Source organism: Strigops habroptila, chromosome 6 (assembly GCF_004027225.2).
Source record: "Strigops habroptila isolate Jane chromosome 6, bStrHab1.2.pri, whole genome shotgun sequence".
Taxonomy (NCBI): Eukaryota; Metazoa; Chordata; class Aves; order Psittaciformes; family Psittacidae; genus Strigops; species Strigops habroptila.
In genome coordinates, this window is record NC_044282.2 from 71791890 (window position 1) to 71806381 (window position 14492).

Here is a 14492-nt window from a genome sequence, read left to right on the forward strand (position 1 = left end):
ATGGATATTTCTTAAGAGCAAGGAAGGGATTACTGTCTGGGAAAACCAAACCTGGTGAATCACTCTACAAGCGCAATAAGGTTTTTAATGGAGATTTTGGAAGCAGAGATCAGATCATATTCACTGCACTTACACGAAAAGAAAAGCAAGGATTTGTTGGGGTTTTGATTCAACACGGATAAAGATCAGTAACAGGTGAGTACGTTTATATTACCCAATATCCTGAATTTCATTTTGCATATAATATCACTGGGTAGTATTACAGTAATTGCATGGGGATCTTCTAAGCAACTCTTGTCTGCTTCAAAAACCACTGATGATTCAACTGATGCTTATGGATTTTGTAGATCCAGGGCATGGTGGCAACTTGTACAACCCTGGGCAGACAAACGGACCACACTCTGTGCCATTCCGCAGTACGCAGGCAGTATCTCTAGCCAGAAGTAGCATCTCTGCAACGTCTGTTTACTGGGTACATGAGCAGATCAGTGCTCTGGGCCCACGGATACATATAATTGATCTGCCCATATGCAAGATGTAGGGTTTTGCATGCCTCAGCTATAGCACCTCTGAAGACTCAGGGGCTGCTAAGTTGACCAACCCTCACTTCAAGCTGACATTTCTGCTGCCACAACATGCTTTTAAGAGCACTTTGACAATGTAACTACCGTTAAAGTGCAGTCTTCAAAAAGAAAAGGTCTGGATCCATAGGAATCCGTTATAGCAAACCCTTCACAGGATCAGCAATGGTTAGTGCCTTAGCAGAACAAAATCACTATAAATAAGAGTATTTCTCTTCCCAAACCACAGTGCAGCATTGGTTTTTGTGCTGCTACTTGATCCTCACACTTCAGTGCTGAAGAACATTGACGACAAGTAGATGGAAGAAGTTAATACTTGTATGGCACTCTGTCTTTGCTGACTTACTACTACAGTGTGTGTCTTCATTTTTGCTAGATCCTTTCCTGAAAGATGAGCAGCCTTTTCAACTGTTTACCATGGCTTTCAGATTATATATTTTTATATATATATTTAAGAAACATAAGGGAGAAAAAAAACCCTCAGAAAATACCAACAAGAAATGGAGGGAGTGTGAGAAAGGGGCCAAAAATAACATCTTCACAATTCATAGTCCATTGGTACACCCAGAGCAGGAGAGAACCAAAGAAAAATCAAAAGAAATCAAGTAAAAGAATCCCAAGGAAAAAAAAAATCCCAAAGCCCAGGATCCCTCATTCACTGTCTCCTCCAGAAGGTGGAAGCAGCGATGCAGCTATCCCTGCCATGCAGGTGGGCACAGGGCTGGCAGCTCCTGCTGGGCTCTAAGCAGAGCTCAGACACCAGAAGCGATTCATTCTGGGATGAAACTCCAGATAGAAAAGAAAAAACAGAGTAATCACACACTCAGCACTAGGTAGAAACTTTCTTCTTCTCTGAAAAACTAAACTCTACTGCTGTGAAGCGTATTCTGTGGTGGGAAGGCACAAGTATTGTGTTTATTAAATGTTTAGAGGCTACTCGCTGTTATCAGAACATGATTAAGTAATGGGACTTAATAACTTGGATAAGGCCATTAGGTTAAATGATGTCACCCTCCCTTTGGCAATCAGTCCTCATGCTGTCATCACCGCTGCCTTGAGAACACTCGGCAAGATAACTCCAGGAAAAAAGGGAAAAAAGACACCACGAGACTAATGTTCATGTCCAACCTGACCTAAGTGCAGTAAGTAGTAAAGATACACATCCCAGGCGTTTTCACAGAGGTGCAAATATTCCCAGAAGCCCCATTTTGTCCTAATTACATGTTAAGTGTCCATGGACGATATTTGTGCTGTGAAGGTTGTTCATGTTGCTCATATTGCAGCAGAACTAGCAAGGTCCACTTGGTATTAGGACGTCATTTGACATGCTGCACAAACAGTGGGTAAAAAAGTTTATCATCTGACTGCACCAGACTGGAAAGAGTTGGGGAGGGAAAATCAAGAGACAAAGAGATGACATGATCCACCCAGAATCACAAGCACTGTGTACAACAGTGACTGTCAAAAAGGTTTCATGCTGACAGCAGTTCATCACTTCTGCCTGAGCTAAACAGACCTTTGAAAGCCACAGCAGTACTGTGCTACTGACAAACATCCCAGAAGGACTCACCTCTGTCCTCACTGTGCCTTTAACTCAATATCCCTGTTCTCTGTGCAGCTGCCTATTCACACAAAGCCAGAAAACACAGAGTTTCTACCACACTGAGTCAGAATTGGCTGTAGGTCCAAGTCCTATTTGAAGGACAAACACTAAACACACAAATCTCATTTTTTCAAGACACTAAGCTAAAAAAAACCCCATTACAACTCCAGGATCACATGTGTGGGTGTTTTCTGTACGATTTGTTATTATTACACTGCTCCTTGGGAATGCTGGAAAAGGTCAGAACACCCAAAAATTATGACAGGAGGCTAAGAAAAGCACTATCATGTGTAGGCAATTCCAAGTCTAAACTCAGCTTTAAAACAAATCTGGAAATGCTGGGTTTGGACATGACCTAGCGACAAATTTGTTCCTTTGGGTCTGCTGTCTGAAACCTCAACCTTCACCCTGACACGAAGCTGAACTTCAACAGCAAGTCTGACTGCAGTTAAGGCATCCCAGGTAACTCTCCCACAAAAATCACCAAATTACAAATACCTAAAAAATGTCTCTCCACAAATGCCTGCCTGGATTAATGTTAACAGCTGACATGCAGGTCAATGGGACATTGCAGGAACAAGCTTAACCATAACGCTGCCTCTAAATACACAGTAGTAACAATAAATAAATAATCTCTATTTCACATGGAATGAAGCAAAAACCTTTAGCAGGCAAAGCCCTAAATAGAACTGAACAGCTTGACAGCCCTACCTATCTGCTCAGCTCAATTACAGATAGCAGACACAAAACAAGTAATAAAACATAACACCTGCTCCGGGTCAGTCGCCACCCAGTGACACCTTCAAACTTGCAATGACCCAAGATCAAACCAAACCCTAGCCAGGGGGTTTCTGTTGGACACAGAATGAGGCAGATGAAGATGACAGTGGATGAGAACAACCTTTATATCAGCCAGGTAACTCCTGTTAAATCCAGTGCAAACCTGATCGCACAAACGCATGTGAAACCCTCAATCCTTACTGTGTCCTGGATCCCAGCTCTAGAGAGGCAACCCTGCCAGACCAAAGGTATTAGTAAGAAGGTAGCCACTAACCACAGCAGCTCTAAACTTAGCTCAGGAGCTTGTAACATACCAAGTGAAAACCCAGGCTCTCCACCCAGCAATGCAACAAACTCCAATTCCACATGATTCCTAACACCAAAGGGGCTGGGTTTCGCCAAACACAGAGCTATGTGTAACAAGGTATGTGTCACAGCATTAGATCTAACCTTAATTTCCTTCAAAAATCCTGAAAAACAGCCTTCCAAAACCTAAAGGGGGCCTACAAGAAATCTAGAGAGGATGTGTTTCTGATGATTTTGAAGGTGACATAAAGCCAGGTCAAGACTCTTACTAGTAAACCTTTCCCGTGTTTGTGACCTGGATGTATCTCTACTTTTATACGTAAAACTGTTCTCTGCCTGTTAAAAATTGAATATAAAAAGGCAAAGACTATTCACTTCCAAAACCTTCTCTCTATACTGTCCGACAAAGAGCAGTTTCTAACTTTCAATGGTGCATAAATCCAGAGAAAATAAATCAAAAACAACTATTAAAAATGGTTTAGAGGTGATGAAATAATGTGACTGTGGAGCCTTTTTCCCTACTTTCCAACAACAGAACTGTCCAAATGCTTGATTTCTGTGTATCATCACGAAGCTGCTGCTGGCACTGGAAAACTGCTCACCACGAGGACATGTTTCACTTGCAGCAAGCTCCTGACACAGATGTAGATAGTCAGAAATGGAAAACAAGCTCAAGAGCTCACATCCTTGGCCTGTTTCTGACAAAGTACTGTCTCAGCAGCACCTCACTAGTGCAGGGACAGGTTTCTTGTATGACTGTCTCTACACAGGAGCACTTCACTGGCGCTGCCATAGCATGAATCCTGACCTCTCACATCCAGCCAGAAAGAGAAATGCCACAAAAACCTGTATGGTTTAGATACTGGGCATTTTTCTTTCAGTCAGAGCTTTTTTGTGCTTTACTTTGTATCTCACTTTCATCACAGTACAAAATGAATTCACTTTGTGGATTCAAGTATGGGCTTCACATCTAATCCATACTATGTTTGCATTCTGTTCAAGATGGAGGACAGCATTTAAATAGCTATTTAGAAATCCCCAAAAAGACAAGTGTACAGAACCTTCTTATACCAACACAGTAGCTGAGGCAAGATCACTTTAAGAGGTATAAGCTATCTTTCACACTAATGTTATTTTTATTGATAATAAAGCCTACCTTTTTACAGTGGTGACAGAGCTGAAATGAGCCCCTCACACATGGGAAGATCAGCGTGTTATGAAAATATACATCGCTTCTGTCTTCTCCTGTAATTCAACTCTGTCTAACTTCACTTGGTGATAAAGCTACCGCTTAAACCCCCTTTTTGACAACAAGTTCTGCAAAATATAAAACAATCAGGCGCTCAGACCCTACCCAGAACAGCTGGGGTGGCAGAGCAGGTCTGGGGCTCAGGAGGGAAAGAAAATACAAAGAAAATAAAGGCAGAAGACTGTCTAGCCCTGGGTGAGACCAGAAAGGACACCGAGTTACAGATGCACTTCATCCACCACTAGTTTATGTGGCACTACTATCGATTGCTCTGCAATAGCCCCCTATAGAACATTCCTAACCGCGCAGCTGAATTCCACACAGGCCGTGCGGTAACAGGTAAGACCAGCCCAGTGATTTCACGGTCATACCATGAGGAGAGCGATCCCTCCTCACAGCCCCGGCTGCCCTCAGGAGACGCCTTCCCTCAGGGAGCCTTTCACCAGCCGCTTTCAGCAGTGAGGAAACCCACGTACCCCTGCTCCTGGGCTCTCCGTGGCCCCAGCTCCTGCCGAGGGTCACACTGAGGGGAAATAGCCTGAGGGGGGCCACCGGGGCAGAGGGACCCCTCTCACACCCCGGCCCCTCGGCCCCGGGCTCCCCCTCAGCCGCTTCCCGCCTCCTCCCCTCACGCCGGCCGCGCCCCTCCGCCCCCCAGCGGCCGCCGCGCCCGGCGGGAAACCCTGCGAGGCCCCCGCGCTACAAGCGGCACCGAGTCTCTTTAGGTATCCGCGCCGTTCGCCGGCAGGCAAAGGATTGCACTATGGGGTAGCAGCGCGCAGGCGCGCTCGGGCAGCCCTCCCGCGTTACGACACGGCTGGCGCGGGCCGGGAGGACCCGTCGCGTCCTGCTGAGGCGGCAGCTTCTGGAAGGATCGCGGTGGAGCGGCCGGTACCGCGGGGCTCATCCGCGTCCATCGGCGCGATGCCGGAGAACACGGGGGCCAAGGGCCATGGCGGCGGCGGGAACCGGGCCAGGGGCACCTACCAGGACCGGGACAAGCCCTCCCAGATCCGCTTCAGCAACATCGCCGCCGGCAAAGGTGAGGTGGGGGAGGCGGGAGCGGCCCGCGATGTGCTGAGGGGAGGCGGCCGCCGGGCTCCCGTAGGGTTCCCGGCCCTGGGGACACTGGGGCCGGGGGGGGGGTCCCGGTTGGAGCGCGGACGGTCCCGTTGTGTCTCCGCCGGCGATAGATCCCGGTTTTGTGTTCCTGGGAGCTCCCGGGATGGGGCCGGGGCGCGTTGGGGGAGCTATGTTTGGCGTTTGAGACGAGCCTTGGTCGGTTACTTGGTGTAAAACGTGTGTGTGCTGTGACTGCGTTTTAAAATGGCTGCAATCAAGTGATCGGGTGTTAATTGTTTAGTAGAAGAGCTCTGTGAACCAGCCCTCGTGTTACAATGCTTTATATCATTCTACTATTAAGGATGATGCAGGGCTGGGGGAATAACTGGGAGCTGTTTAACGCTGGGAGACGATTTCTCTTCAGAAGGAATGTCTAGAATGATGGAGCAAGTGATTGTAATTCATCAGATCAACTTGCAAATGTGTTTTTTTTCTTCCTAGCGGTTGCCGATGCAATTAGAACAAGCCTTGGACCAAAGGGAATGGATAAAATGGTAAACGTCATATTTAATGTTCTTAAAACGTTAATTTTACAGTGGAGTCAATGCATAGAATCACAGAATGGTTTGGGTTGGAAAGGACCTTAAGATCATCCAGTTCCAACCCCCTGCCATGGGGGGGATGGAGCATTTACCACTTCTTTGGGCAACCCAGCACCTCACCACCTTCACTGTAAAGAACTTCTTCCTTAGATCCCCTGTTTCAGTTTGAACCCATCACCCCTTGTCCTATCACTCCAGTCCCTGATGAAGAGTCCCTCCCCAGCATCCTTGTAGCCCCCTTCAGACACTGGAAGCTGCTTTGAGGTCTCCACGCAGCTTCTCTTTCCAGGCTGAACAGCCCCAACTTTCTCAGCCTGTTTCCATACAGGAGGTGCTCCAGCCCCTGATCATCCTCGTGGCCTCCTCTGGACTTGCTCCAACAGCTCCATGTCCTTCTTTTATAGGGATCTTTTATAGAATGTCATCTTGAGCCTTGAAATTCTTTTCCAAGCTTCATTATTTAAGGGAAAGTGGGAACTAGATGCACATCTGTGTTTGAGAAATACTGTTGTCTGGGAAAATACATTGAGTATCAAACAAAAGATTCATAGTTACTGATCAAAACCGTGTTTCTCCTCTCCCTGCTCAGATTCAGGATGCTAAAGGAGACGTGACAATCACTAATGATGGTGCTACGATTCTGAAACAAATGCAGGTCCTGCACCCTGCAGCCAAAATGGTGAGTGGCTTTTTTGTCTGCTACTCAGACAATGATACCTCTTAGAGATTAATTTCCGGGACAAAACCCCATAGTAACATTTTGTGTGGGTTTGAGGAGCATTACTCACTAGTGGTAGAGCAAGAAATTTTGTGCAGTTTGGTCCAGGAACATTTATTTTGGTTGTAAGATATACTGAAGAGTTCTAAGTCCTTATTTCTTAGCCAGTATTCCTCATGCGCAATTCTTCTGGCCATGTTTTAAGACATAAAGTAATCTTCATCTCTCATTTAAGAAACCTCCTCATTTGAGAACCTTTATCATTTAAGAAAGAAGTGATGTCCCTGATATCAGTGATGTCCCAAAGCACAGAAGAGAATGAGTTCTATTATGGTCAGATGGTGTGAGGATATAGCAGCCTGGTTGTCTGAGGTGTTAAATGTAGACTTCTTAGGTTTGATTGTGGTTAGAGATGGAAATGAGCTTCCTGTGACCCTCCTAGAGGAAAGGAAAAGTTAAACCCTGATTGGTGCGATCAATTTTAAGCTTGGGAGAAAAGCAGCTTTGCTTCTGTTAATGATTTGTTTTGCTGTAGCTGTATTTCAACTAAAATAATATGGAAAGTAAGTAGCAAAAGGTACAAACTTCAAATTAGAAAAGGCATAGATCGGTCCTGTTAGCAAGGTTGATGTCAGTAGTGCTGCATTCTTGAATCTCTCTCTTGTTTTGGTTCTTGTCAGTGTTTGCAGTTAAGTAGCAGTGTATATAAACTTCTGTCATGATTTGTCCTTTAGTTGGTAGAGCTGTCAAAAGCACAAGACATTGAAGCTGGTGATGGCACTACATCTGTTGTTGTCATCGCTGGAGCTCTTCTGGATGCCTGTTCCAGACTTCTTCAGAAAGGTTAGTGTATATATATTTAACATGGAAACGTGACTGGAGGTAGTTCTCTGTCTGTTTGCATGTGTGTAACAAAGCCTAATGTAGCTGTTTCCAGTTGAAACATGAAAGGTGACTTGAATCTTCACATTCAGCTTTCACTTGTGTCCCACTTCGGATTAAAAATCTGTTTAGCTGCTGCTTTTAATTGACTGCATTACTGTTGATACAGTATATATCTGTATATAGCATCTAGAAATAGTGCCTAGATGATGTGATACATGGTTGTTTGTAAAAACTCGCCTGGATTATACCTGTACTTCTTGCATGGACAGAAGGAGAGTGTAAGAAGGTATAAATGAAATTTGGGACCAGTGATTTTACAGGGGTTTTACACTTGGCAAATTTATCACCTCCCTTGAGAAAGTCTGGTGAGAGAAAGAGATGAATTATAGACCACAATGGTTACTGTAGGTTCTGTTCCACTGGCTCAGGACATTCTTCCATGCGGTTCAGGAGCTTTGTTACCTGTCCTGCCAGATAACAATTAGGCTTCTGTGTGCACTGGAAATAGAGCAGGGATGATCGGACCTGCAGAGCTCTTCTCTGTCTCAGGTGTAGACTTCGTAGCAATTTACTGACACTTTCCTAATCTCCATAAGCACCATTGTGCTTGGTGTCCTCTAGTCCCTACTAACAGTTGCTTTACTTAATCCTCTACCAGAGTAGGTAGGTAGAAAATGCCTGTCCAACATTTGCCCATAAGCTGCCTGCTTTGAAAGGTACAGGGTGTATCAGACACTCCAGAGAAATCAAGGAACTCCATATACACGTGGAAAAACAGTCTTTGAAAATCTGCACTAAAACTACTGTCCAGCTCCTCCCAGGTGTTACATGAACAGCAGCAGCTTTAGGAATGCCAGGGGTGAAGAAAACTTCGAGTGAGTGTGATGTTGCTGAGATGTCAGACACTGGGGGGAAATGTGCCATACCTGGCTGTGAGGACAAATTATTAGGAACATTACAGCTTTTTTCCCCAGCTTTAGCAATGGAAAGTAATAAGGGAGCTTGTAGACTCATGAAGAATGCATTTTGCTAAAATGTCTTCAATTTATTCTGACATGAATGTGTCAAATCTTAAAATGGAAAGAGAGAGAATTATAGAATAGTTAGGGTTGGAAGGACCTTAAGATCATCCAGTTCCAACCCCCTGCCATGGGCAGGGACACCTCACACTAGACCATGTTGCCCAAGGCTCTGTCCAACCTGGCCTTGAACGCTGCCAGGGATGGAGCATTTACCACTTCTTTGGGCAACCTGTTCCAGTGCCTCAGCACCCTCACAGTAAAGAACTTCTTCCTTAGATCCAAACTGAACTTCCCCTGTTTAAGTGAGAAGAAATGAGAGTGAGGAAAATACCACAATAAAACCATTGGTTTGTAAGCCTGTCTGTCTAACAGCCTTTTTGTACTCCTCACAGGAATTCACCCCACCATCATTTCAGAGTCATTCCAGAAAGCTTTGGATAAAGGTATTGAAGTCTTGACCAACATGGCACAGCCGGTTGAACTGAGTGACAGGGAAACCTTGCTGAACAGTGCAACTACTGCCCTGAACTCAAAGGTATGGCTGATGCTGAACTGCAGACCTCCAGACTGGCTGAGCCTTTCAGCTTGTCCCACTTTGTGCTGCTCTTTACTTGTTAAGAATACCCTGCACACCACAAACCCTGCTGGTTTTCAGGCATTGGCTACCTTCTCTTAGACTTTCTCAGAAAGCCATGGTTGATCCAGGTTAAAACACTCAGAGTGAATTTCAGTGTGAAGTATCAGACCACCAGTAAGCTCACCATCTAAGCTTGGTGAGCTTTGATGTGGACTGTCGGTGTAAAAACAAGCTTTGACTGAAAACAGCAACAGAAGAGACAGGTGGATACTGAGAGCTTTTGCTAACGGTTTGTGTAGACAGTTCTTGTTCACGTGGCAGAAATTCCTAATACAGCCTCGATACCTAGAGAAGTGCACTAGTTTACCTTCTAGCAGATTAATCTGGGAAGCTCTCAGAAGTCTTACTCTAAGAAAAAGAAATCCAGTGTCCTTCCTGAAGTCCCTAAGCATGGAGTTTGCCAGCAGCATAGCTGCTCTTCCCTTTAAATGGAGCAGCCATTGAGAAGATACCATGGTAAATCATTTGGTTGATGGGCAGGGAGAGAAAACGAGCTTTGTTTCAAAATTCACAAGTCAAACACTGAAATACAATGACTGTTACTTTGTAATAACTGTTCATTAGTGTTGAATCTCTCACCATTTTTTCCTCTTTACTGTTAAATCCCTTAGGTTGTGTGCCAGTATTCTAGTTTACTTTCTCCAATGAGTGTGGACGCAGTGATGAAGGTGATTGACCCAACTACAGCTAATAGCGTGGACCTCAGAGACATTAAAATTGTTAAGAAGTTGGGGTAAGAAATGATTTGTAGTTAGATGAATGTTGTCCCTGTGAACTCAGCTTCCCGAAGTGCTAAAGTCATGGATTGCTTTTGTTTCCAGAGGCACAATTGACGATTGTGAACTGGTAGAAGGACTGGTCCTGACTCAGAAGGTGGCAAATACTGGTGTAACCAGAGTGGAAAAAGCCAAAATTGGCCTCATTCAGTTCTGCTTGTCTGCTCCAAAGACAGATGTAAGTTAAGCTGACTTTTATTGCAGTACCTGGGAGATGCAAACATAGTAACATACTTTATCAAGGTGTTGTGATGCCAGTTCCACAGCTGTAATGAAGCTCTGCTGGGTAAAACATGGATACTCATAACTCTTAAAGAACTTGTAGGTGGTATAAGAAAGAAAACAGTTCCAAAGTCCAGTATTATCATTGAAATAATCTCTATCAGGATGTATTTTTCTGCTGTGCTTGTTGGCTTTGAATCAGGGGCTCTTAAAGGATGTGGAACATCTTGATGCTTGGTTTTAAAGTCAGCAGTTGCTCATAATACTTTTCTCTTTTTTTTCCTTTCTCTTTTTGTTTAAATAGATGGACAACCAAGTAGTTGTTTCTGACTATGCCCAAATGGACAGAGTGCTGCGTGAAGAGAGAGTCTACATCCTAAATTTAGTTAAGCAGATTAAGAAGGCTGGATGCAATGTGCTGCTGATTCAGAAGTCAATTCTGCGGTATGTTAATACTGGCTTACTGCATGTGTCTGGGGGAACAGCTGGAACTGTTTGGAATACCTGGAAAACTGAAGCCAAATACTAACAATCACACTTGGCAGAGTGTCGGAGTGGCTGTAATGGAGACAGCACCTTCAGAAAGCAGTGGTGGTGTCTGTATTTTGAGTTTAATGATGTCTCTGCTTTGTAGTCTGAAGAATTTGGCACTGCTGGTAGACCAGTCACTAAAATAGCACTGTGGACTGACTACTTCCCTCTTGTTTTTAGGGATGCTCTCAGTGACCTAGCCCTTCATTTCCTGAATAAAATGAAGATCATGGTGGTTAAAGAAATTGAAAGAGAGGACATCGAGTTTATATGTAAGGTAAACTGAGTTACATAAATGGCTGTTAAAAGTAGCGGCAGTGTTTAAAGACAACCGCAAAACTAAGTACTAGGCCAGTGCCAGTTTATTTTGACAGTTTCACGTTCTGCCTATAACATAAGAGCAGACTTTTCCCTAAAAACCATTCCTATTCTGTTGAGCAATCACATTTCTAGAAAGAGTCAGGACAGATGTAAAAGCCATAGTCCCGACTGTGTTTGGCTCTAATATACAGAGGAACATCTCACAGTTACTGACTCTGCAGTCAGGTTCTGATTACTTACTTTTTCTCTCCTGTTACTCTTTCAGACCATTGGAACTAAGCCTGTTGCTCACATTGACCAGTTCACTCCTGACATGCTGGGGTCTGCTGAGCTGGCAGAGGAGGTCAACTTGAACGGTTCTGGGAAGCTGATAAAAGTGAGAGTAACAAAATATTAACTCCTGCTTCACATCTGCCAGTTGTTTTAATAACATCTGCAAAGTTTAATGTGTTTTACTACTGAAGTTACTATATTTAAGTAACTACTTCTAATCCCTGAGGAGCCACTGACTCAGAAAGTGCAGTAGTTTTGGTCATCCAGTTCCAACCGCCTGCCACGGGCAGGGACACCTTCCACTAGAGCAGGTTGCTCCAAGCCCCTGTGTCCAACCTGGCCTTGAACACTGCCAGGGATGGGGCAGCCACAGCTTCTCTGGGCGCCCTGTGCCTGCGCCTCAGCACCCTCACAGGGAAGAGCTTCTGCGTAAGAGCTCATCTCAATCTCCCCTCTGTCAGTTTAAACCCATTCCTCAGTGCTTGATCCTTACAGGCCCTTGTAAAAAGTCCCTCTCCAGCTTTCTTCCAGGCCTTCTTTAGTATTAGAAATTGGTTTTATGTTCTAGATTACAGGCTGCACAAACCCAGGGAAAACCGTGACCATCGTGGTACGTGGATCCAACAAACTTGTTCTAGAAGAAGCCGAGCGCTCCATTCACGACGCCCTGTGTGTCATAAGATGCTTAGTTAAGAAAAGGTAACATCTCCATTTGGTTAATTAGTAATTTAAGAACACAGAAAGCTACCCAGTGTGCAGTTATATGAGCTGAGGTTTGATTTTTCACTTTCTGTCCACAGAGCTTTGATTGCAGGAGGGGGAGCCCCGGAGATCGAGCTGGCGCTGCGCTTGAACGAGTACGCTCGCACGCTGCGGGGCATGGACGCGTACTGCGTCCGCGCCTACGGAGAAGCACTGGAGGTCATACCCTCAACACTGGCTGAAAATGCAGGTCTCAACCCCATCTCGACAGTGACAGAGCTGAGAAACAGGCATGCTCAAGGGGAGAAAACAGCTGGCATCAATGTCAGAAAGGTAACGAGTTGTGTGTGCGTAGTGTGGCTACAAAAATACTTGGGCATTAAAAGGAACATGCTCAGCATTGGAGGTGGGCTGAGAGAGGCAAGTTTGGGTCTCATTAATGATGTTCTCCCCAAAACGAGTGCTGGGGGAGATATATGATCTTAGCTTGTTCTCTGAGGCTGTAACAGCTTATCAGAGTATTGCTAATAGCAGATATTTAAATGCTGTACACATGGGACAAGAAATCTCCTGTCTCTCTTCAAAAGCATTGTTTCAGCTACAAAAACAGATCCATTTAGAATGATTATAGAATCCTAGAATGGTTTGGGTTGGAAGGGACCTTAAAGCTCATCCAGTTCCAACCCCGTGCCATGGGCAGGGACACCTTCCACTAGAGCAGGTTGCTCCAAGGCCCTGTGTCCAACCTGGCCTTGAACACTGCCAGGGATGTGGCAGCCACAGCTTCTGTGGGAAAAGTCTGTGCCAGCGCCTCGGCACCCTCACAGGGAAGAGCTTCTGTCTTAAGAGCTCATCTCAGTCTCCCCTCTGTCAGTTTAAACCCATTCCCCATTGCCTGATCCTTACAGGCCCTTGTAAAAAGTCCCTCTCCAGATGATCCATCAGTACTGTCTGCAGTGGAAGGTGTTCATGTGTTAGGAGTAGCATAGTGGGCTACCTACCGCTTCCATCCTCAACAGGAGTTGAAGAGTACAAGCCTCCTGATACAAGTCTAATTTCAAGCTGGCTTTCTTGGGGTTCTACTAAAAGCAAACTCACTAAATCTCACTGTAGTGTGACTTGCACACAGTAAGAACTGCCTGTTCTCGTAGGGTGGCATTTCCAACATCTTGGAGGAACTGGTTGTCCAACCACTGCTCGTGTCCTTGAGCGCTCTGACTCTGGCGACAGAAACCGTGCGCAGCATCCTGAAGATCGATGATGTGGTGAGGAGCGTTTGCATTGAGTTTTGTGTAACCTTTTTGTTTATTCACAAGCACCAGGATAGTTATTACCTAATTTGCTGTGCTTCAAAACAGATTTACTGTGTAGTAGTCTCAGTTTATGTGCTACTTAAATGGCCAGATTGTCTAGTAACTGCAACTGGAACAAAATGAAATGCATTAGAAATGCTGTGCCTTCAATTAAGGAGTTAAAGTGACTGAAAACGCAGGATCTTTACGCAGAGGAGACATAATTGTTCCAATTATCCCATGCTCTTCTCACTCATGACTCTCTGAACTCTCCTTTGCAGGTGAACACTCGAGGGTAAGCTGAACGAGGAGCGTGGGGTCTGTGTCCTGAGCTCCTTCCCACTAGCCTGGAATATGATTTCCACACCACAAGCGCCTGTGTGAATAGTCTTAAAGTCCACAAAGGCTTGTGTACTTTGAGCAGGTTAATTTAAAACAATGAGAATCTGTGTTGGAAAAGGAGATGCTGTTTATCAATAAACATGCAGTAGTCTACCAGAGTCTGTTTTATAATTCTGCTAGAAATAAGGTAAACTTGTTACATTTGTTTTTCTGTGCTACATGGTCCTGCTTTAGCTCTGAAAATTATAATAGTGAGTAATTAGCTCTTGTAATAGATTTTAAAAACACCCTTGAACTTGCCCTCTGTATGTAATGTAATGCATTACATGTAATGCAGTGGGTTTATTTCCCTTACCTATGCCTAGCTTGAGTGAGGGAGTGTCTGCAGTGATGGCACTTCAGCATCATGTTCCTTGCTCTGCTCACTCCTGAGGTCTGGAATGACGTCTGACCACACTGAGTATCACACAGGGCCATCTTTACACACAGCTTTTTGCACTGCATCCAGCAGCAGAGTGCAAGTGTCAAAACTGAACCTAGTTCTGAAAAGGCAAGGATAGAATTGCTGTATTAATAAGGATGTATTTG

At 44.8% G+C, this 14492-nt stretch overlaps 1 protein-coding gene across 1 annotated transcript; it reads left to right on the forward strand.

Annotated features, from left to right (window-relative positions):
- Positions 1–5303: 5303 nt before the first annotated feature.
- On the forward strand, positions 5304–14062 carry CCT4 (chaperonin containing TCP1 subunit 4). Its single transcript, XM_030489385.1, has 14 exons — positions 5304–5561; positions 6083–6135; positions 6773–6862; positions 7636–7744; positions 9201–9343; positions 10057–10178; positions 10267–10399; positions 10748–10887; positions 11155–11251; positions 11561–11671; positions 12137–12267; positions 12369–12603; positions 13422–13535; positions 13844–14062. The coding sequence occupies exons 1-14, from the start codon at positions 5444–5446 to the stop codon at positions 13859–13861; spliced, it is 1614 nt and encodes a 537-aa protein (XP_030345245.1). The 5' UTR covers positions 5304–5443; the 3' UTR covers positions 13862–14062.
- The last annotated feature ends 430 nt before the right edge of the window (positions 14063–14492 follow it).